The 25,014-nt window shown below is 42.0% G+C and overlaps 1 protein-coding gene across 5 annotated transcripts in view; it reads right to left on the bottom strand.

Moving 5' to 3' along the window:
* The window catches only part of pcnx1 (pecanex 1), a 372,844-nt gene that overhangs the window by 211,025 nt on the left and 136,805 nt on the right, over positions 1-25,014 (bottom strand). For all 5 annotated transcript variants that reach the window (XM_086003620.1, XM_086003621.1, XM_086003623.1 and 2 more), the window contains 2 exons: positions 23,234-23,323; positions 18,857-20,605 (listed from right to left, as the gene is read on the bottom strand). In XM_086003620.1, the coding sequence (XP_085859746.1) occupies positions 18,857-20,605; positions 23,234-23,323 (1,839 nt within the window). The remainder of the gene's footprint in view (positions 1-18,856; positions 20,606-23,233; positions 23,324-25,014) is intronic.

The raw sequence follows: 25,014 nt of genomic DNA, 5'->3' as shown, positions 1-25,014 counted from the left end.
GCTTTTGGTCACCTGTCCTAATATTTTCTTATGTAGCTCGGTGTCAAATTTTTTAAAATTCGTTTATGGGATCTGGGCGTCACTGGCAAGGCCAGCATTTATTGCCCATCCCTAGTTGCTCTTGAGAAGGCAGTGGTGAGCCACCTTCTTGAACCGCTGCAGTCCGTGTGGTGATGGTACTCCCATAGTGCTGTTAGGTAGGGAGTTCCAGGGTTTTGACCCAGCAACGATGAAGGATCGGCAATATACTTCTAAGTCAGGATGGTGTGTGACTTGGAGGGGAACTTGGAGGTGGTGGTATTCCCATGCGCCTGCTGCCCTTGTCCTTCTAGGTGGAAGAGGTCGCAGGTTTGGGAGGTGCTGCCGAAGAAGCCTTGGTGAGTTGCTGCAGTGCATCTTGTAGATGGTACACACTGCAGGCCGGTGGTGGAGGGAGTGAATGTTTAATCAAGCGGGCTGTTTTGTCCTGAATGGTGTCGAGCTTCTTGTGTTGTTGGAGCTGCACTCATCCAGGTAAGTGGAGAGTATTCCATCACACTCCTCACTTGTGCCTTGCAGATGGTGGAAAGGCTTTGGGGAGTCAGGAGGTGAGACACTCGCCGCAGAATACCTAGCCTCTGACCTGCTCGTTACCACAGTTTTTATGTGGCTGGTCCAGTTAAGTTTCTGGTTAATGGTGACCCCCAGGATGTTGATAGTGGGGGATTCGGCGATGATAATGTCATTGAATGTTATGGGGAGGTGGTTAGACTCTCGCTTGTTGGAGATAGTCATTGCCTGGCACTTCTGTGGCGCGAATGTTACCTGCCACTTATCAGCCCAAGCCTGAACGTCGTCCAGGTCTTGTTGCATGCGGGCATGGACAGCTTCATTATCTGTGGAGTTGTGAATGGCGCTGAACACTGTGCAGTCATCAGCGAACATCCCCATTTCTGACCTTATATTGGAGGGAAGATCATTGATGAAGCAGCTGAAGATGGTTGGGCCTAAAACACTGCCCTGAGGAACTCCTGATTGATAGCGCTCCTGTGAAGCGCCTTAAGACGTTTTACAACGTTAAAGGTGCTATATACATGTTGTTATTGTTGTTGTGATGCACTGGAGCATAAATGTACAGCCAACCAGACTGCCGCGTAAAAAGTAGTATAATACAAATCTTTGCAGTAAGAAAGATGGCAAAGAATGTGATGTTAAATGAACCCCAAGTGGGAAGCATCGAGAGTCTCACCATCAATCCACAGTTTAAAAATTACACCATTATATAAACTAGGACAACTATTTATTCCCCCTCTCCATTTTAGTTTTTCCATTCTAGTTTGAATGCGCCATCAGGAGAGCTGAATGAGGGGCAGGGGAGAAAGCGTGCGAGAGAGGTAATTGTGACAAAAATTAAATATTTGTGTACGGTCTTACTTTGGCACTGGTTCCATTAACTCAGTTACAAGTCATAAAGAGGCAGATTTTCCTGCTCAGCACCCAGGCGGAAAAGCTTTGCGGGGGAAAAGCACTTATTGCAAATTCGGGCACAAGCTGCTCATGATTTTCCAACCAGTAAAATTAATTAAATGCAAGTCACAAGCAGCTTGAGCCCAAGTCAGGAATAAGCCCTTTTGCCCCACCAGGCTGTCACAGCTGGGTGTTAAAGAGGAAAATTTGCTCCCAGGAGTTTAAAAACAAGCTGCAGTCAGAGTCATGTCCCCAGACTAACTCAATAGAAGTGTTATAACAGTTGTCCCCCAAAGGTATAGAAAGCTTGACAGAGAAGCCAAACACATTCAAACAAAAACATGTTTTATTTGTTCATAGAAATTACATGGAACAGCTCATTTGCTCAACCAGTCCACGCTGGTGTTTATTCTCCATGAATAGTAGTCGGAATCCTATGTGCCTCCCTGTTCTTCATCCCATTATCCCCTTTTGCTTCAATCACTTATCTAACCCACTCTTAAATGTTGTCATGGTCTCTGCTTCACCAACTCTGGTACTGCATTCCACAGCCTTATATAGTCCAGTGTGTAAAAACAAATTCTCCTACTCGCTGTCCTAAATCTCTTACATTTAATCTTATATCTATGTCCCCTAGTTCTATACCCCTCCATCACTGGAAACAGACTGTTTCTATCTACTTCTACCTCTTCATAATTTTAAACACTTCTATTAAATTACTCCTTAATCTCGACTGTTCTAATGAGGACAGCCTCAACTCTTTATTTGTCTTTGTATTTCCTCATACCAGACAGGATACTGGTAAATCTGCATTCTACCCTCTCTGGTTGCTTCAAATTCCTTCCTATAGCATGGAGCCCATAGGCCAATTTTTTTTGCTGATGGAAAAAATTGGCTATCCTACCCCTAATGCAATGCAGTGCTGAGGGACTGCTGTACGGGCGGAGATGTCATCTTTCGGATGAGACATTAAACCGAGGGCTCGTCTGCTCTCTCAGGTGGACGGTGTCCACAGCACTCCAACTGTGGTCTGACTAAAGTTGTAAACATATTCACAATTACACCTCGACTTTTATATTCTATACCACTTGCCACAAAAACACAGTATTCCATTAGCTTTCTTTATGGCCTTATCCATTTGAGATGATGCTTTTCATGTCTTGTGAAGCTCTAAATCCCTCTGCTCTTCCATATCTCACAGTTTTCATTCATTCAAGATAGAATTATTACTTTCATTCTTTTACTGAACTCTTCTCTCGTATTTACTAATATAGTCCCAACCGCTTACAGTTGCCGGCTATATGTGGTGGCTGGTGTAATAAATAAATGATGGTTTGAAATAGTGGAGGGATCAACAAACTCAGGATAATTCTGTTCAGCACATATTCAGATTCAGAAGCCCACACTGACAACCGATGAATCTGTCAACTTTGCTGAGATTAAGGCCCTGGAACAGTCTGTAGGAGGGCGAATTAAACAAGTCGAGTGCACTGTCTCATCTTAAAACTGCGCCGGAATCTGTAACCTCAATGCTGTAATTGGATCATACTTAAGCCCAATTTTTTCCATTAGCAAAAAAAATTGGCCTATGCAACCTTTTTCCAAAGTTTAAAATGGAGCCGGAATGTGTTCAGCTCAGCAAGCCTGCAAGAAGGGCTTGCAGCAGTGGAAGGAGTTCTAAAGGCCACGGGGCAAGGGGGGGGGGGGTGTCAGACTTAATGACAGGTAATCACACTTTAACGAGGTGCGAACAGCTGCTTCAACTGCCTGAAATAGCTGAATACGCCTTTGTAATTGACACCTATGGTACTGGCGAATGGTTAGCGCCATTTGCCCGATATAGGCAGCTGTCTGGGATAAGTGGGGGACAATGTAAGTAGTGAGGACTGTACTGAATTTCATCGGCCACTTTTTTGCCCACCTTTTTCAATATCTCCTTGTCGCTTTCTTTGGTCTGTAGAATTAATTACCGAGCTTCCTAATCTATTAATGTCTATAAATATATGCATATACCCAAATCAATGCGGTACAGAGTCCACAGAGGTGGTCCAGAACAGAATCGCTACCTACTTTCAAGCACTGAGCAACTACTATTAACTCCTATGCTGCTTCCTCCTTTCCAACCCATTTTTAATTCAATTTGCTATCCTACCCCTAATGCAATGCAGTGCTGAGGGAGTGCTGTGCGGTCGGAGGTGCCGTCTTTCAGATGAGACATTAAACCGAGGCCCCGTCTGCTCTCTCAGGTGGACGTAAAAGATCCCAAGGCACTATTTTGAAGAAGAGCAGGGAGTTCTCCCTGGTGTCCTGGCCAATATTTATCCCTCAACCAACATAACAAAAACAGATTATCTGGTCATTATCACATTGCTGTTTGTGGGACCTTGCTGTGTGCAAACTGGCTGCCGTATTTCCCACATTACAACAGTGACTACACTTCAAATAGTACTTCATTGGCTGTAAAGCGCTTTGAGACGTCCAGTGGTCGTGAAAGGCACTATATAAATACAAGTCTTTCTTTCTAATTAATTATCAGTTAATCTTCTCCAATAGTTTCCTGTGTAGTAGCTTCTCAAAGGCTTTATGAAAGTCCATGTACACCACATCCACTGTAATGCCCCTATTCACCATATTGGTCAGCTCCTCAAAGAACTAGCAGATTTGTCAAGCACAATCTTTCTTTCTGAATTTTGTTCTCTGCTTCTAATTATTTTCTCTTCCGTTTGATAGAGTAATTTTATCTTTAAGTCAAGATTCCAAAATTTTCCGACCACAGATGTTAAGCTACTTTGCCTATAATTACGTGGGTTAGTTATTTAAATCCAACAAGCTGAACTGGTTGAACTGTTCAAATCAGCGAGCAAGTTGGAATCTTCAGTGATAAAGGCTAAACCAGTTTTAGCTCCCATAGATAATGGGCCAGTAATTCCGGCGTGGGCCCGTTGGAAGTGCCGGATTTCAGCATGCACAGCGCATACGCGGGAAACCGGCATTTCCTCCAAGGGGTTCAGAGGTCCAACACGTGTGCGCAGGACTCTGCGCGCATGCGTTGAACTTCCTTCTTTTTGACAGGTTTGCGCGTGTGCAAGGGCCTGAACTTTTTAGACATATAAAGAGGCGTAAGGAGTGGATTCTTGAAGGTAAGTGGTCTATTATTTAAAATTATTACATTTTTTCCACAGCTTCATTGTTTTTAAGGACTTTACAGTAAGGTAAGTTTATTTTTAGACCCGATTTCGTAAAAAATTATTTTTTTCAAAAATTTTATTAATTGTTTAAAATTGTTTTTTAAAGTTATAGTTTATTTAATTATTGGGATTTTTTTTTAAATTTTATTTAAAGTTAAACTAGTCTTTTGGGCGCCCGTACTTTTCATGAGTTTGACAGTCTTTACTATCAAACTCATGAATGAGGTTTCCCCTCCTGATTGGCTGCAGAGTGCTCACCTGATCCCAGCCGGCACATCGCACTAACTACGCCGCTGGATCAGGCAAGCACATCGCGCCGACATCTGAACCGGGCCAGTGACAGGAATTCCAAGCAGGCCCGGGCTTCAGATGTCGGCACGCCGGGTGAGTGCACATCGGGGGCTTGCACGCGCGGCAAGCTCCCGATCCTAATTTCTGGCCCAATGAGACTACAAGAAAAGAATAGTATTGTATGTATATAAATGTCGATTACAAAATAATAACCTAGCATATAGATTGTGACCATTTTTTTGGCTCACAGTTAGCATAATATGTCAATATGTTACAGCACTGTTACATATATACTTGCTCAGCTTTTGTCCAATAAGTTTGTTTGTTAGTACGGGAGTTCTCCCCAGTGACCTGAACAATATTTATCCCTCAACCAACATCACTAAAAAAAAATCTGGTCATTATCACATTGCGGTTTGTGGGACATTGCTGTGCACAAATTGACTACCACATTTTGCTACATTACAACAGTGACCACACTTCATAAGTACTTCATTGGCTGTAAAGCACTTTGGGACGTCCTGAGGTCGTAAAAGACACTATATAAATGCAAGAGCAAAATACTGCGGATGCTGGAAATCGGAAATAAAAACAGAAAATGCTGGAAATACTCAGCAGGTCAGGCAGCATCTGTAGAGAGTGAAACAGAGTTAACGTTTCAGGTTGGTGACCCTTCGTCAGAACAACATAAGACTTCATTTTAGACTTGAACTAACAGGTGCCAACCTTGGTTCAGTGATAGCACACTCACCCGAGTCAGAAGGTTGTGGTTCAAGCCCCACTCCAGAGTTCTGACGAAGGGTCATCGACCTGAAACGTTAACTCTGTTTCTCTCTCTACATATGGTGCCTGACCTGCTGAGTGTTTCCAGCATTTTGTTTTTATTTTATATAAATGCAAGTCTTTCTTCTAAAGATTTTTTTTACATTTGTATAGCACCTATCTATACATTTCAATAACAAGTTAATGACCAATTCATCTGATTTTGGTGGTGTTGATTGAGGGATAAATGTTGACCAGGACATGAGAACTACCCTGCTCTTTTTTTCAATAGTGCCATGGGATCTTTTATATCCAGCAGATCAGGTGGACAGGGCCTTAGTTCAACATATCTGAAAAATGGCAATTCCGACAATGCAGCCCTCCCTCAGTACTGTACTAAACATAATCAGCCTAGATTATGTGCTCAAGCCTCTGGAGTGGGGCTTGAACCACAACCTTCTGACACAGAGGTGAGTGTGCTACCCACTGAACCAAGGCTGGCACCTGTTAGCTCAAGTCTAAAATGAAGTCTTATGTTGGGAGGTTCTGCATCTTTTCCAAAAATGGAAGAAAGTTCCTGTGAAAGCACAGGATAAATGCACTGATTTACAGAAAGGTTTTTGGCTCATTTCCTCTGCTCACCTTCAGATATTTAGGTAGATATTAGGGCTACTGAAATGCTCCCAAGACTGTAGGGTGTGAATACTCGCCAAATGAGAAAATTCTAAAATACAGAAGCCAATATATCTAGGATAATAAAGGCAGAAAAGACCCAAAAGCATAATAGTAGTTACTAACCAGACAGGGCAAGGAGATTGAATTAACAGAGTCAAAACCTGATGACTGCTTCGACACCCAGAGTATATCCATGGGTGTTGATATCCTTGCTGACCTACATTGGCTCCCAGTTAAGCCAGACCTCGATTTAAAATTTCTTAACCTTGTTTTCAAATCCCTCCATGGCCTCCCCCTCCTTATCTCTGTAATCTCCTCCAGCCCTATAATCCCCCTAGACCGCTGTGCTCTGCCTATTCTGGCCTTTTGAACATCCCCGATTTTAAATGCTCCACCATTGGCGGTCATGCCTTCAGCTGTCGAGGTCCTAAGCTCTGGAATTCCCTCCCTAAATCTCTCCGCCTCTCCATTTCTCTTTCCTCCTTTAAGATGCTCCTTAAAACCTGCCTCTTCGATCAAGCTTTTGGTCATCTGCCCTAACATCTCCTTGTATGGCTCGGTGTCCAATTTTGTTTTCTTTGGATAACACTCCTGTGAAGCGCCTTGGGACGTTTTACTACGTTAAAGGCGCTATATAAATATAAGTTGTTGTTGTTATTTCAGCTTTCAACACAAGCAAAGAAATTAGCTGTGCAGTTTAAATAAAAATAAAAATTTGCATAAAAAACAACCAGAATATTAGTGAAAGCTGAATAAAAAAATGTCACTTTATTTAATGGATAGTGATAATGAGACTAATCTCTAACTAAAATTTAAAGTCAGCCATTTATAGTACATCAGTCAGCTTAACATCACGAGTGGGTAAGCTTTCAGAGGCCATAATACAGGATAAAATTAATACTCGACTAGAAAGGCATGGATTAATTAAGGACAGCCCGCATGGATTTGTAAAAGACAAGTTATGTCTTACAAGGTTAATAGAGTTCGTTGAGTAAATAATAGAGTATATTGGTAAATGAAATGCCAGGATGTTGTATTAATGGATTTTCAAAAGATAAGGTGTAGTATTGGAAGCTTGTTGATAAAATTAAAGTACATGGGAGTAAAGTGTGTGGTGGCATGGATGGAAAGTTGGTTAAATGGCTGAAAACAGAAACTAATCTATGTATTTCAGACTGAAGGGATATAAACAGTGATGTTTCCCAGGGGTTAATGTGCATATATAATGATCTGGATTTGCGTATGGGAGCACGTGACACAAAAATAGGGAGCATGGTGAACTGCGAAGAGAACTGCAAGCAACATCAGAAGGACATTCTGAAGGATTTGTAGAATGTCTAACGGACACCGCGCAACAATCGCCAGGCAGGAGTGTTCCCTCCCAGTCGGGGAACACTTCAGCAGTCAAGGACATTCAGCCTCCGATCTTCGGGTAAGCATTCTCCAAGGCGGCCTTCGAGAACGCAAAATCGTCGAGCAGAAACTGATAGCCAAGTTCCGCACCCATGAGGACGGCCTCAACCGGGATCTTGGGTTCATGTCACGCTACATGTAACCCCACCTGACCTAGGGTCATCCAGACTCGAGTCGTCGGTGGCTTGTTCTCGCTACACAGATGCGGCCGGACCTGCTGTGATTTCCAGCAAAAAAAATGTTTTTCGGTCTGTTTTTTGTTTTTCCACACAGACCCCAGCATCTGCAACATTTGACCCCTTGTGACCCCACCTCATGGTTTTTTGATGTAATGTTTTCCTGACTGACCTGTTTGGACACCATTCACACCTTTGACTGCTGTGATTATCTCTCTGCCGAGGTGTGATAAATGGCAGTTAGAAAGATTACCTGTAAACATCTGACATTATTCTCTGACTATATAAGCTGTGTCTTTATGCATCTCTCCACTTCACCTGACGAAGGAGCAGCGCGCCGAAAGCTTGTGACTTCAAATAAAGCTGTTGGACTATAACCTGGTGTTGTGTGACTTCTTACATTTGTCCACCCCAGTCCAACTCCGGCATCTCCACACCATTATTAATACATGGAATACTTAACCAGAAACTGTGGTTGTAGTAGAATCCATAATGGGTTTTAAAAGGGAAGTGACTCTATGTTTGAAGCTATGAGAAAAGGGCAGTAGGGTAAGACTAAGTGTATAGCTCTTTTGGAGAGCTGGCAGATGTGCAATGGCCTTCTTCTGTGTTGTAAAATTCTAGGATTCATAAACCGTCCATAAACTTAAGCTCACCAAAAATAATTAGAAGCAGAGAACAAAATTCAGAAAGAAAGATCGTGCTTGACAAATCTGCTAGTTCTTTGAGGAGCTGACCGATATGGTGAGTGGGGGCATTACAGTGGATGTGGTGTACATGGTTTTTCATAAAGCCTTTGAGAAGCTACTACACAGGGGACTATTGGAGAGGATTAAGTGTGGCTTGGTCAATTTTTGTTTGATAACACGCCAGTGAAGTGCCTTGGGACGTCTTTCCCCTCAACATTATGACTGAGATGAGGAACCCATTTCAGGCACACAGACACACACACTTTATCTACCCCTCAAAAGACAAAAGGACTCAAAATCTATGCTTATCTGTTTCTCTGTAAACAAGCATTTTAAATACAGTTCCCAATCCCTGGCAAAATTTCAATTTGTTCCACTTAACTGCCCTTGAAGCATTATTCTCAATTTGCTCTTTTTATACTTCGAAAGGTTGCCACGGTTTGTTAGAAACATGTAATTACCAGCCTCACTCAAAATGTAACATGCTCCTATGCAAAGTCTGAATATATTTGAAAGTTGTTCGACAACCTCTCAACCGTATTATCAGGAGACAACAATGACAAATTTTCTAACATACTTAATGACTTTCATGTCCTCGATTTAAAGGGTAGCTGTCAGACTGCACAAAAAAGATTTTTATCTGTGTTGTATTTTTTTTTTAAGTTGTATTCTTTATTTCTGGAAACAACATGCAAGGATAATGACCCATGGTCACAGGATATTTCTCAAGGGAAAATCTTTCGATTAAGAGAGCAGACATGCTGGCTTCAGTATATTTCACGGGCTGTGAATTATTATGGAAAACATAACAGGAAGTCTAAGGTACTAACTGGGTTAAATGGCTGCACATTTCATGTTGCATAGCATGGATCATATGCCAGTGTCAAAGATTGGCTGTGCATTTAAGTAAACCACTGAACTTCAAAGTTTCCATTCTGTGAGGAGCCTGCTTCACTGAGTTTCTTAGGTATGGGGGTCGGGTGGAAGGCCTGTTCTTCAATCAGCAGAAAAGTTACTTGTTTAAGATTATGCCAGCTAACAGAGAAACGAGGCCAGTTTTGAAACTGAGCATGTTTCACAGTATAAGAAGTAGCCTTCTGTTTCAAAGTCTACATATGGAAGTGAGTGGTGTTTTTATTATTTAACATGTCAAGGAGAATGTAGAATGACCCACTGCCTTAGACTGTATTTACTTATTTTGTTCAAATAAAGGAAAAAAGGAAAGGACCTGCATTTATATAGCGCTTTTCACAACCTCAAGACGTCCCAAAGCTCTTCACAGCCAATGGAGTACTTATGAAGTGTAGTCACTGTTGTAATGTAAGCAACTAATTTGTGCACAGCAAGTCTCCCAAACAGCAATGAGATTCATGACCAGATAAACTGTTTCAATAAGTTGTTTGCTGGTTGAGAGCTTGAGTCTCAGTCTAATAGAGTGTATATTTCGTTTGTTTTTCAAAGAGAGGAGAATCGTGTGATAGCACAATATATTCCGGTAACTGGTATACAGCATAAGGGTACTCCATTACAATACTCCAGTTTTGCTATCGTTTATACGGGGCAGTAAAGGGTATGCCCTGATCGTAGGGAAATAGGATCAGGCAAAGGCCATACAGCCCCTCGAGCCTGTTCCACCATTCTATTAGATCATGGCTGATCTGTACCTCAACTCCATTCAGCTGCCTTTGCTCCATATTCCTTGCCGAACAAAGATTTATTCAAACACAGTCTTGAAAATTTCAATTGAATGCGAAGTCTGCTTACAGGATTGTTCAGTGACATTGATGCCAAGCAAATAATAAAAAACAAACCAAAGCTTAATGATTTGTTGCCAATAAATGTGACAGGAAACAACAGTAGCCATGCAACAAAACAAAAGGACAGGGGAAAATTTACTTTTCACAGGAATTAATGTTAGTCATAATATTTGTTGTGCTAATCATACAACTTTCCTGTTCATCTCGCAGGTGGGGGTGGGGGAAGGAGGTTAAAGGATAAAAGCTGTTCAGGTTTCATCTGGCATTTCATATCCAGGACATAAGCAAAAATACATTTATTATACAGCTCTCATTAGAAGTGCCTTTCAATAAAACTGAACTGAATAAATCTCCAGAACAGCAAATCATCACAGATGTCATCTTGAGTGACCTAAAATTCTACATCACCCGTGAATATTTAATAGACACAGGCAAATAAACAATTTCATTATAATAAATATATATTCAATTCGTAAATCCTTTATCATTCGCCATCCCCTTTTATAATAAAATGATCAGTGATATGATTTTGCCTTTGGAAGAGAATTGAGCAGCCTCAGGGGTTACAAGCTGCAAAAGGAGTTCAGTCTTTAACCAATTATTCATTTACATGCAAGACCAAGAATACAAGGGGGGGGGGGGGGGGGGCGCGACGTAATTCATATGTCAAGTGCACTCATTGGGAGCATGCCAATGTTACTGTTTGAAACATCTAAGTGCATCAAGTGGCAGTACCAAGTACGACTAGGATGACCAAGAAATGCTTCAGACAAGACGCCTCAAGCTCAGTTCCTCTCACTGCATCCAATATGACATTTGTGGGGTGAAATCGCATTGCCCAGTTTTAGCGTATAAATGTTCAGTGCACTCATATAAAATTCATTTGTTCAGTATTTTAACAGAGGAGATAATCCATTTATTTTCAACTAGCACTGATAAGAACGGGAGCACTACATTATGTGAGGCGCATAATATTACTGTTATGCTCAAGTGGAAGGCCACAAGGTGTAATTGCTGTACCTTCCAGAGGTCAGCTGGAAGCACCAACACCAAGTGAGTATTAATTAGGCAGAGACAGCTTTCTTTTTCACATTTTGGTGTGACTCCTGAAGTCAATTTAAAGGCAATGCCCCCAACAATTAAAATAACAAAGGAACTAAGCAATAACTATTAAGCATTTGTACGCTGATTCACACAATCCAATTTTACCCCATTAATCTTACGCTGCACTCCAGCCGTTTTCTTTTAAGAGTCTGACTGCCAATTAATGCTGAATTGCTATTTGTGCTTTTACAAATAGTAGGCTATTTACAAGATCAATTTGTAACAACAGGTGAACAGTTAGTATCCCACTATAGGGCATGCCCTCAAGAACATATAACATGAAAACAGTGTCCAAAACTCTGCTGCCTGGGTCCTAACTCGCACCAAGTCCCGTTCACCCATCACCCCTGTGCTTGCTGACCTACATTGGCTCCCGGTTAAGCAGCGCCTCGATTTCAAAATTCTCATCCTTGTTTTTAAATCCCTCCATGGCCTTGCCCCTTCCTATCTCTGTAATCTCCTTCAGCCCCACACCGAGATATCTGCGCTCCTCTAATTCTGCCCTCTTGAGCATCCCTGATTATAAATCGCTCAACTTTTGGTGGCCGTGCCTTCTGTTGCCTAGGCCCTAGGCTCTGGAATTCCCTGCCTAAACTTCTCTGCCTCGCTACCTCTTTCCTCCTTTAAGACACTCCTTAAAACCTACCTCTTTGAACAAGCTTTTGGTCACCTGCCCTAATTTATCCTTATGTGGATCGGTGTCAATTTTTTTGTCTTAAAATACTCCTGTGCAGTGCCTTGGAACGTTTTACTACGTTAAAGGTGCTATATAAATACAAGTTGTCGTTGTAACGGAGATTATGTATTGCTTCATAGTAATTAATAGGGAACTTTTTAAAAATTGTTCATGGGATGTGGGCGTCGCTGGCAAGGCCAGCATTTATTGCCCATCCCTAGTTGCCCTTGAGAAGGTGGTGGTGAGCTGCCTTCTTGAACCGCTGCAGTCCGTGTGGTGATGGTACTCCCACCGTGCTGTTAGGGAGGGAGTTCCAGGATTTTGACCCAGCGACGATGAAGGAACAGCGATATATTTCCAAGTCAGGATGGTGTGTGACTTGGAGGGGAACTTGGAGGTGATGGTGTTCTCATGCGCCTGCTGCCCTTGTCCTTCTAGGTGGTAGAGGTCGCGGGTTTGGGAGGTGCTGCCGAAGAAGCCTTGGCGAGTTGCTGCAGTGCATCTTGTAGATGGTACACACTGCAGCCACGGTACGCCGGTGGTGGAGGGAGTGAATGTTTAAGGTGGTGGATGGGGAGCCAATCAAGCAGGCTGCTTTGTCTTGGATGGTGTCGAGCTTCTCGAGTGTTGTTGGAGCTGCACTCATCCAGGCAAGTGGAAAGTATTCCATCACACTCTTGACTTGTGCCTTGTAGATGGTGGAAAGGCTTTGGGGAGTCAGGATGTGAGACACTCACCACAGAATACCCAACCTCTGACCTGCTCTTGTTGCCAGAGTATTTATGTGGCTGGTCCAGTTAAGTTTCTGGTCAATGGTGACCCCCCGGATGTTGATGGTGGGGGATTCGGCGATGGTAATGCAGCCGAATATCATGCGGAAGTGGTTAGGCTCTCACTTGTTGGAGATAGTTATTGCCTGGCACTTGTGTGGCTCGAATGTTACCTGCCACTTATCAGCCCAAGCCTGAATGTCATCCAGGTCTGTTGCATATGGGCATGGACTGCTTCATTATGTGAGGAATTGCGAATGGCACTGAACACTGTGCAGTCATCAGCGAACATCCCTACTTCTGATCTTATGATGAAGGGAAGGTAATTGATGAAGCAGCTGAAGATGGTTGGGCCTAGGACACTGCCCTGAGGCACTCCTGCAGCGATGTCCTGGGGCTGTGATGATTGACCTCAAACCATCACAACCATCTTCCTTGGTGAGTAGAACTCTTACTAATCATAAACATGAACACAATGGGATAAGATTTCCTGTTCCCTGCTTATAGCAAAATCATAAACGCAATTATGCTCTTCAGAAACATATTTATGATGTTGCTACAAATCGCTTTTGGGAAATCTTCCTCGATAAGCTCACCTTGGGAAAACAGTAAAATCACTGGTATCTTTCTACCCACATTCATTCAGTACACAGTTCAGAATTATCACCACCTATAAAGGTTACATTCCATTCAACACACGTAACAAGTTCAATCAAAGCATTTAATACACTCAGTCTTCAATTCTTGGTTTACTGAAAAGAACACAGTAATTGAAGAAGGAACAGCTATTTGCTTAGAATTTCCTAAGCATTTCAACCGCAAAGAACATCACATAAAAAATTCCACGGTAATATGAATAAAAGTTTACAGTTAGAGTTAGAGAAGTTTGATTAAGCTTTCTGTCACTACAAAATCCATCGCACCCAGCAATAAACATTGCCGGTGTGCTGGGCGACTGTCCACTCTGAAGAGTAGCAAACTTCGTAGAACTATCACCTTTAAGTTTTAATAAAAATGCAGAACCTTCTCAGAAAAATACAAGAAAGGATGTTGCATAGATCTGTTTTGTGATCAAGAAACAATTAATCTCAAGAATAAAATAACGGTAGAAATGACTGACTTTTCCAGAACATATATAGCTCAGCATCAAATTTTGTCCGATAACGCTCCGGTGAAACGCCTTGGGATATTTTACAATGTTACAGGCAATATATAAAGGCAAGTTGTAGTACCTGTAGTATAATATAATTAGAAAGATAAGTCAAATGTGTTTCATTACCATTCCCCTTTCTTTTGTGTCCTGAATCATGTTCTCTGTGCCCTTTCACAGTGAGTAGTGCGATCAGTAACATTTTCTCTCACCACTTCTCCAGTAACGTCCTACGTGACTGTGACAAAGGTAAATGACCTCTCCTCGCCCTTCTTGACCGGTCTGCAGCCTTTGACACGGTTTACCACACCATCCTCCACCAACGCCTCTCCATTGTCGCCCAGCTGGGTGGGACTGCACTCGCCTGGTTCCATTCTTATCTATTTATTTGTAGCCAGAGAATCACCTGCAACGGCTTCTCTTACCACTTCCGCACCGTTACCTCTGGTGACCCCCAAGGATCCATCCTTGGCACCCTCCTAAGTCTCATCTGCATACTGCCTCTCGGCGACATCATCCGAAAACAGAGAGTCAGTTTCCACAGGTACACTGATGACACCCAGCTCTACCGAACCACCACCTCTCTCGACCCCTCCACTGTCTCTAAACTGTCAGACTGCTTGTCCGACATCCAGTACTGGATGAGCAGAAATTTCCTCCAATTTAAAATTAGGAAGACCAAAGCCATTGTCTTTGGTCCCCACCACAAACTCAGTTCCCTAGCCCCCAAATTCATCACTCTCCCCGGCAACTATCTGAGGCTGAACCAGACTGCTCACAACCTTGGTGTCATATTTAACCCTGTAATGAGCTTCTGACCACAAATCCGTGCCATCACCAAGACCACCTATTTCCACCTCCGGGATATCGCCCGACTCGGACCTTGCCTCAACTCATTTGCTGCTGAAACTCTTATCCATGTCTTTGTTAGCTCTAGACTTGACTATTCCAACGTACTCCTGGCCGTTCGCCCACAATCTACCCTCTGTAAACTTGAAGTCATCCAAAACTAGGCTGTCTGTGTCCTAACTCGCACCAAGTCCCATTTATCCATCACCCCTCTGCTCGCTGACCTACAGTGGCTCCCGGTTAAGCAATGCCTTGATTTTAAAATTTTCATCCTTGTTTTCAAATCCCTCCATGGCCTCGCCCCCTCCCCATCTCTGTAATCTCCTCCAGCCCCACAACCCTCCAAGATATCTGCACTCCTCTAATGCTGGCCTCTTCACCATCCCCAATTTTAATCGCTCAACTATTGGTGGCCTTCAGCTGCCAAGGCTCTGGAATTCCCTCCCTAAACCCCTCTGCATCTCTTCCTCCTTTAAGACGCTCCTTAAAACCTACCTCTCTGACCTACCCTAATATCTCCTTGCGTCGCTCGGTGTCAAATTTTGTTTTATAACGCTCCTGTGTAGCACCTTGGGACCTTGTAATACGTTAAAAGCGCTCTATAAATACAAGTTGCTGCTGTTGTTGAAAGTCTTCTAAATATGTGTCACAAAAGTGATGCGTGTTAATTCCTATCCTTCTTACACTTTTGCTTCCTGTGTGATTAACAGCCTCATTACTACTACAGGGTACTCACTTTCTATGCATAATCTTTCCTCTCATCCCACTTTCTCCCCAATCCCGGTGTGTCTTTCTCCCATGTCTCATTATATTTTCCTGGTGTGTGCTCATCTTCCAGTCTCCTGCATCTCCCCACACGTTTTACAGCTCAGCTGTGAACCTCTCTCTACCGTGTCCAGGTAACTGCCAGTGCCAATTCTATCTCATCCAAAGCTAGTGTTCCCAAGAGCATTTGGGTTTGAACACACTTGTCACTTGTATTTAGGGTAAATTCTAACAAAAATGAAACAAACTGTTCATCCTCAATAAAAATGTTATTTAGGTCATACTTTTTAAACAAATTGGTATTTTCTAGCTTTATTTTACATAATTAAATATTAGAAAACAAGTATTAGAAAAGGCTGAACAGGCTGGGGCTCTTTTCACAAGAAAAAGAGAAGGCTGAGCTGATAGAGGTCTTCAAGATTACGCAAGGGTTTGATAGGGCAGACATAGAAAAATGTTTCCACTTGTGGAGCAGTCCAAAACTAGAGGTCATAAATATAAGAAAAATCACTAATAAATCCAAGGAATTCAGGAGAAACTTCTTTATCCAAAGAGTGGCAAGAATGTGGTACTTGATATTATATGGAGTAGTTGAGGCAAATAACACATATGCATTTAAGGAGAAGCTAGATAAGTACATGAGAAAGAAATAAAAGGATATGCTGATTGGGTTAGATGAAGTAGAGTGGGAGGAGGCTCATGTGATCTGAATGACCTGTTTCTGTGCTGTAAATTCTATGTAACTGGTTTTTAAAAAAAGACTAATTGTGCAATATTAGGCCAAATTTGAAATGTGTTCATTGTAAACTAGCTAGTCAATTATTCTTGGATCATTTAACACAACACTTTTTATTTTAAGAAACCAAAAAATACTCGATATACAATGGAGTTAAAATAGAACTCAAGCCCCATTGAAACAATGAGGTGAAAGATAGTGTTGAACAATGATACGATTTAAATCAATTGATAGGTTTAACTGTCCTGATTCAATTAGGGTAGTCCACATCTAAAATCACACTATCCAAAGGGTGCCAGTATTACTAAATCTTCACCTTATTACAAAATTTGCAAATAAAGTACAAGGTAAGATTCATGAAAGTACTCCGAGAAATTGGAGTATTTTCATAGAAGCATTAAGATGTTTAAAAGACAGTTTGATACCTCCATTCAAATAGCAAACAAAGGAACTGCACACTGACACGTTAAGAGCTCATTGCTAACATCTGCCAAGGGTAGTTTTCCACAGCCCAAGATTCTCTTCCATCATTTTGTAACTGCTTTTCATAATGCTTTTACCGATTCTACACCAACCAATACTTCAAAAGGAACTCCTCCTCGCCATCCCTAAAATGTCAGCATGGTGGTGCAGTGCATTGGAGCACGAACACATAGAATCCCTGCATGGTAAAGGTGCAGGATTTATTTTTCACTCCCTTCGACCTGCCCCCCTCGAGCTCCACAAGTTACCAATCTCAGCGACGAGGCTGTGAGGTGGTGCCCAAATGAAGCCCAAGGACATTCCCACATGCAAAAGAGAAATGAGAAAGACATTCGAGTGCTGCTCTTAGCAGGCAGGTCAGTTTGGCACTGGCTAACTTCGAAAAGCCCACCTGCCAACAACTGGTGCATATCTTGGGAAGGTCAACGGAACTAAGGAGAAGAGGGATTTAATACTCGCAAAAAAAAACTCGCCTTTCCCACGCACACATTTGTTTTTAAATGAGACAAACACCTGGCTCCCATGTATCATTCTTAAACAGCAATGTGGAAGTACTGAAGAAGGGGAATCAGACGGATTCCAATTTTACTTCCCTTATGATTCCACCAAGCACATACCCAACATGGCCCATTAGGTACCTGATATTCAGAGTGCAGAGAATCCCAGGAGAGAACTGGAAGCTATTTGAATAGGATATTATTAACTGTGTTTTTGAGAACCTTAATGTTCTTTATTATCAGAGATCAAACTGAGAGGTTGCACCATAACCAAAAAGTTAAAAAATACAGAATAAAGTCATGGCAAAAAGAAATAAACTCAAACAATTAGAATGAGTAATTATGAGAATGGTTGCAAATGAGTTTCAGGATACAGACTTTTATCTGGCATGAGACCACAACAGATTTGTACAGAACTTTGGTCATTGGCCTTTCCAGTTTGGGCACTCGTTTAAGTCAGGGCTGAGCTCTTCAAGGAAGTTATTTTGAATTACTTGCCTATAAGGAAGTAGGCCAAGCTAATATGAAGGCGCCCTAAAGTCATTATCACTTCATCACCAAAGGAAATGATCACTCAGCGAGAAACAAAACACAACTTCCTTTAGTGCATAGTAAAATGGTATCCTTTCAGCTTTCCTTGCTATATCTCATTAGGATCCATTTACCATTGGCTAGCAGTTAGTTAGCATTCACTTCTTCCTATTCTGTTGTTAATAGGCAAGTCTGAACTGTTGGTGGAAAACACTCCCCAATATGTCCTTTTTAATGCTCTGTACTTTACCAGGATCAAATTTTTATAAACTTCTCAGTTTGAATAGTTATTTTGAAAAGTCTGCTCTTTACATATGGTTATGTTAACCCTCTGCATGCAGGGTTTGTGGATATTTTGTCAGCTCAGATAAGCAACCATTTTATTGTGTGATGTAATGATGCTACTCAACTGTATTGATTAATTATTCAGCCCGGAATGTTATTGCATAAAAACCTATGCCTGCTCGGAATTGCTTATGCTTTAGTTCCTACTGAACAGCGGTGCTACCAACATTGTAATATTTTTTTGTAATGCTATCAGTGCATCCAATCAATCTAAAGTAAATCACATTTTAACTTTTACTTATTGCCCTTTTTTACATAGCTGGCTGCGAGAGACAGACCTCAGCTAGTTTAGCTAATTGCTACTGCCCTGGTGGTATCCCTACTCATCCCATTAGAGATAGGGTATCAGTCACCACATGGGAGCACATTTTACTAACATATCTGGAACCATCCAATGTAATTTTCCTAATACTGCAAAATAGTTAAATTGCAATTTAATTGCAATAATTAATAAGGTCACCACAAAGTGAAGCTAGAAAAAACAGATCAATTTAACATGTGTGTATCAGGTATATTCTAACAATCAATCAAGTCTAATTATTTAGCAACCTACCTCCACTGGTGGCTCCTTGCTCTTCTGCTTCAGGAAAGGTCACTTGACTGGGCAAACTATTTCGTGAGCGAGTTACTGATTCTAGTTGTGAAGCTCTGCCTATAAGGGACAGTTCATCCAACACCTCCCCCTCCTTGGCTTCCAAATCTGATTTGGATGTAGTTAAAGGCCTCGCTTTATCTGGTGTGCCTAGTCTGCTAGGGTCACTTAAGCAAGCTGCTGTGCCACTGTCCAAACTCAGCACTCTTGCATGAGTCTTGGCACTGGCTGCACTGAGAGTCCTGCGTGTTGACCTTCTCCTGGCATTCGCACTGCTTTCTGAGCCAGAATGGACCTTTAATGTAGCTTCAGAGTCAGTGCCTCTTTCTCGAGTCAAGTATTTTGCTTTTAAGACGTGGTATCGTCCTTCAGGAGAATGACATGAGTGGGAGGTGGTGCTGGATGAGCTGTCTGAACTGAAACGATGCGCTGAATGCATGCTAGAGGTCCTGCTCAAGTCGCTCTGATCACTTGAATCCTCATCTGGACAAAAACTATTACTGCTAGTTTTGACACCGGCCACAGCACGAAAGGATACATACTCCCTATGCCGGCTTGAGTCAAAACTGCTTGCTCGCTTTTTCCCCGTCTTTCTTCGGTTTGACTTGTGCGTAGAGGCAGCTCGGTGGATAAAGTTAGAAGATTTGGGCCTCACGTCCCCATCTTTTTGTTTAGTTGCTTCGTCCTTTAGTGTTTGTATATCGACTGTCAGAGAGGACTTTTCAACAGCCTCTTCTCCTGCTTGCTCAGTCACTGCCTCTGTTCGCGGTTCCCCTTGCTGTTTCACTATATCGACAGTCAATTCGTTAGCATGAGGGTTTTTATTGGCATCCCCAGACCCAGAACCACTGAGCCTTTCTCCAGTCTGCGCTGGGTCAGAAGGCTGCATCTGGTCAGAAGGCTGCCCAGGATCTTGACTACAACTTCCATCTTCACTTGCAGTGTGCAACTTTTTCCTTTTGCCATTAGTCCTTTTATTACTTTCCACAATGCTGTTACCTTCAGGTTCACTACTGTACCCGCTACGTGCATCACTTTTCTCACAATCTTTTTTCTCCGAGCTGTTCTCATCTGCTGAGGTTTCTGCTTGCTCTGAAAGAATGCTTTCCACGTGGGTTGAGCTTGTTTGTTCACTCTTGTAACTGCTGATGGTACTGTTAGTGTCTCTATCTGTCCCACTACAGTAGCTTTCTGTTGACTCACTACTTCTGGTACTAAGACTCTGCAAGCTATCAACACTATTATCTGTTTTTAGAGGCTTACTCAATTTGGACGATGGTTGTGAAGCACCACTTTTGAGCAAGTCATCTAGCTGGAAAACGCCAGCATAACAAGAGTTTTCAGTCAATGATTCCTTGGATCCCGAAAGAGGTTTGGAACTTTCTAATTCACAGACAGTGTCTAACCCTCTTCTTTGCTGAAAGAGAGCAAAATCGCTGAGAGATGTGTCTGGAAAAGCAACTGCTGAACTTGAAGTCCTTGGCACACCCCTGGGCCTATGATCTTTCCTGTAAGACTGGGAATGCAAAGGTACAAGGGAGGCTGCTTCTGTGTCACAGGCAGCGGACAATGAATGCTCTGTGTGATGGTAGCACATTTTGTCATTGGGATCCCTTGGAAAGTCTTCAGCTCCTGAGGACGTTAATGGGTGGTTAGACATGAAGGAATCATTCGACACCACTTGGAAAAGCTTGGAATCCAGTACCAGATCTGTGGGAAGAAATGGCAAGAATGAACTCCCAATGTTTGTGCAACTTGTAAACTCACCTATAATTTAGCTTTAGAAATAGATTCTATAATTTTCAAATTATGATAATTACGAAGAGCTAAATTTTGCATTTTTCCATCACCTGAGATTATAACATCATAATTTTTGTGAAGATGATGAAATAATATTTCTGACTTGCATTTATCTAGCACCTTTAACTCCGAAAAAAGTTCCGAGGCACATCACAGAAACGCAAGAAAAAAGTTAGTGACACCAAAAGGTATAATACAGTAGCAGGCATGGCAAAAGTTTGGTCAAAGAAGTGGGTTTTAAGGTCTTAAATGGCAGGAATTCCAGAATGTGAAGCTGAGACGGGGTAATGGGAGAGGGGCTTGTTGGAGGAACAAAGCATTAGTGTGAGGTTAAAGGGCATTGCAGAGGTAGTGAGAGGCAAGGCAATGAGGGAATTTATACACAAGGATCAGAATTTTTAATTGGTCGTGTTGGGAGATTGGGAGCCAGCATTAGTCAGCGGGGACAGGGGTGATGGGCAAGCGGGACTTGATGCAGGGTGGATATGAGTAGCAGACTTTTGGATGAGTTTAAGTTTATGGAGGGTGGAGGATGGGAAGCTAGCCAAGAGAGCATTAAAATACGAGAGTCTGGAGGTGACAAATGCCCAGATAAAAGATTTCAGCAGCAGATAGACTGAAATGGGGGCAGAAGCAGGTGATCTTTTGGAGATGGTATTAGGCAGTCTTTGTAATGGGAACTATAGGCAGTTGGAAGTCCAGCTCAGGACTGGTGCAGGCTGAGACGATGGCCAGGGAAGGGGATGGAGTCAATGGTGAATGCAAAGCATTTGCGATGGGGAGGGTCGAAGATGATGGTTTCGGCCTTCCCAAGTTTAAAGAAAACTGAGCAAATATCTATTATTTTCACTCCAATTATATGCTTCACAAATTATTCACTAGAATTTTCACATGACAAAGTCATGAGCATTGATTGCCTCATTACGCTGCTCTCCAACACCAATATCCATCCTTCTCTGTAAATTAAGTCACCCTTACAGCCAAATAAAGATAAAATTAATTTTTGTATCTGGTATTCAGAACAGTATTGTCTTCATTTTTATTATTATATACATGGAGGAGGAAAAATTGGGAGACTCGCTATATGCTGCTTTCTATTATCCACTGGGTGGGTGGGCCCCACGTCATGGCAGATAATGGTGGGTCCTTGTACGACACTCACTGCGTAACCTATGGTAATAAACTTGATAGAGATGAAGATTGTTATATGTGAACTGAAGATATATTTCACTATATAGTATTATCTATTTCCTAAGATTCAATCATCCCCTCCCTCTATTCCTAACCTGTAAGTTTGCAAACTCAATAGGGGAAGAGTGGACAGGGGAATGTCTATGGATGTTATTTATATGGACTTCCAGAAGGCATTTGATAAAGTCCCACATAAGAGACTGTTAACTAAGTTAGAAGCCCACAGATTTGAGGGCAAATTATTGACTTGTTTAGGAAATTGGCTGAGCGGCAGGAAACAGAGAGTAGGGATACTGGGTAGGTACTCAAATTGGCAGGATGTGACTTGTGGTGTCCCGCAGGGATCTGTGTTGGGGCCTCAACGATTCACAATATACATTAACGACTTGGATGATGGCATAAAAAGTGATACATCCAAATTTGTCGATGACACAAAGATAGGCGGCAGTGTAGATGAAAGCATAAAATTACAAAGGGATATCGACAGATTAAGTGAATGGCCAAAACTGTGGCAAATGGATTCCAATGTAAGCAAATATGAGGTCATCCACTTTGGACCTAAAAAGGATAGAACAGGGTACTTTCTAAATGGTGAAAAGCTAAAAACAGTGGAGGTCCAGAGAGACTTGGGAGGGTCCAGGTACATAGATCATTAAAATGTCATGAACAGGTACAGAAAATAATCAAAAAGGCAAATGGAATGCTGGCCTTTATATCTAGAGGATTAGAATACAAGGGGGTAGAAGTTATGCTGCAGCTGTACAAAACCCTGGTTAGACCACACCTGGAGTACTGTGAGCAGTTATGGGCACCACACCTTAGGAAGGATATATTGGCCTTGGAGGGAGTGCAGTGTAGGTTTACCAGAATGATACCTGGACTTCAAGGGTGAAGTTATGAGGAGAGATTACACAAATTAGGATTTCCTATTTTTAAAAAAGTAAAACATTCCGAAGATGTTACTTCACCCTTTTCCTTCGAAATGCCGATTTCAGTAGTTGTAGGGGAAAATATCTTATACAAAAATGATCCCCAATGTACCCTAGATAGAATGGTTCTGGAAATGAATCCTCCACCTAATTTCTTGCTATTCTATAATGCAGACCCCACAACTAATTTAGGTTAGCTCATCCCTAGCACATTTATCTTTAAGTTATACCTTATACAAGCAGATCAATTTTCAAATTCCATTATTGGGTAAAGTAGACCATTACACTGTAATAACAAACAGGTGATTTTAAGTGGAATGCAGCAGAATGTCAGCCAGATACATTTATGGAAATATCAGCACACTAACAAAAACATACTGTATTGTTTGCTAGTCAAATCCCTTCAGGCCAAGCTCACCTTGTTCATCATTCGCATCTTTGTACAAACTGCAGCTCTGGCCCAAGCTCAAACTAATATCGTCAGATGTTTTTGCAGTCTCTTCATCCCCTATAGTGGACATGAAAAGGAATGTCAATCTTCCAAGGACCCAAAATGTTATTAGTATATACTCTACTGTAAATACATATACTAATTTGGAGTGACCCGACCTCAGGAAAACGCTCTACCAGCTGGGTACTGCTGAATACTTAGCTTGTAGAAAAACAAACTTGCAATGACTTTGCTGGCTAATCCAGATTGCTGGCTCCATGCAGTGAGCATGGGTGCTTCAGGATATATGTGTCACCCCCTCCCAATGGAGTGGCTGAGGAGGAAGGCCCACAATATACCCAGCAAGAAGTGTGATGACTGTTTTGACAGATAATGTATTACCTATTTTTCCACACAGTTATTTCCTGCCAGATAAGAGGTTGTTTTTGTGTTCAATCTATTTGAAGAGTGCTTCATGTCAACATTATAACCCTTTAAAGAAGCACTGTTACGATTATAAAATAATTGTTGTGCCTTTCCATATCAAGACATAAAGTGACAAAATAATAAAAATGTTGCCAAAAATTTCACATCACAAAACGATCACACCGCTTGCATGCAAGGTTATTGTGACACAAAGTGATGCCTAACTTTTCCGATTGGTCCCTCTTCTTGAAACGACAACCATCTCCTTGTAAAACCTTCCTCAATTGGAATTCTGACCGGTGGCAGAATGTTGCTAGAAAGGATCACAACTACAATCTGCACACAGGTCTGGAAATGTCCACTGGCCAGCTTGTCTGGGGCTGAGTTACTTCCAGCTTCTGGCTAGCTGAACAAAGCAATGTGTCAGATTGCCTGTGACTATCACTTCCTTCTTTGCTTTCTTGCTATATATGATCAATTTTGGCTAGTTGCAACTTTTCCTCATTCCACTGATTAACTCCACAAGGTGCATTTTATTCATTTGAAAGATTACTTTCCTAAAGTTAAAGTTCAAGTAACAGGCTTTGTTAATTGAAAAGCTGATCTGGCGAGGATTTCAAAAGCCCCACTTGCCATGTGATGGAGCTTTACCCAGAGCTAAGGAATAACCCAGCATTCAGTCATTATTTTGCAATCTTGGTTACCAGTTTGGCTTCCAATTAGTATTGGTTTCAAATAAAAAAAACATTTCTACTGGCAGTTACTGCAACTAGAAAAGTAACCCAACAATAAAACACCTTATCTGAAGCACCAATATATTTAAGGAATAAAGATGAGCAAATATTTCAAATAAAAGCACATGGATAAAAAAAAAAATTCCTTCCCCATTTCTCTTCTTGGTGTCCTTATGCCACACATTTTGCCCAGTTAAGAGATCTTGCTCTATAGTCAGCTGTTAGCAGTGAACTGCTCGTGTAATTGACTTGCAAATTCAATGGGCTCGATAGTCCGATCCCTACGGGTATACGTACGCGCTGTGTACACACCCGTAGGGACATCGGAAATGCCGGTTTCAGGCTTGCCAGGTGCATGCGATTAACCGGTATTTCCAATCTGTCAAGAATGCTCTTGACAGATCGGACACCTCAGAATCACAGAAACCACACAGTGCAGATAGAGGCCATTTCGGCCCATCGAGCCTGCACCGACACATATCCCACCCGATCCCCGTAACCCCTACACCAACACATATCCCACCCTATCCCCGTAACCCCACGTATTTAATCCCCCTAACACTAAGGGTCAATTTATCATAGCCAATCAACCTAACCCGCACATCTTTG

The sequence above is a fragment of the Somniosus microcephalus genome, chromosome 12, assembly GCF_052327205.1.
Source record: "Somniosus microcephalus isolate GS21.2 chromosome 12, FLI_Smic_1.0, whole genome shotgun sequence".
In the NCBI taxonomy this organism is placed as follows: Eukaryota; Metazoa; Chordata; class Chondrichthyes; order Squaliformes; family Somniosidae; genus Somniosus; species Somniosus microcephalus.
The sequence above is the reverse complement of the archived record's forward strand: the minus strand, read 5'-3'. Positions and strand labels throughout refer to the sequence as shown.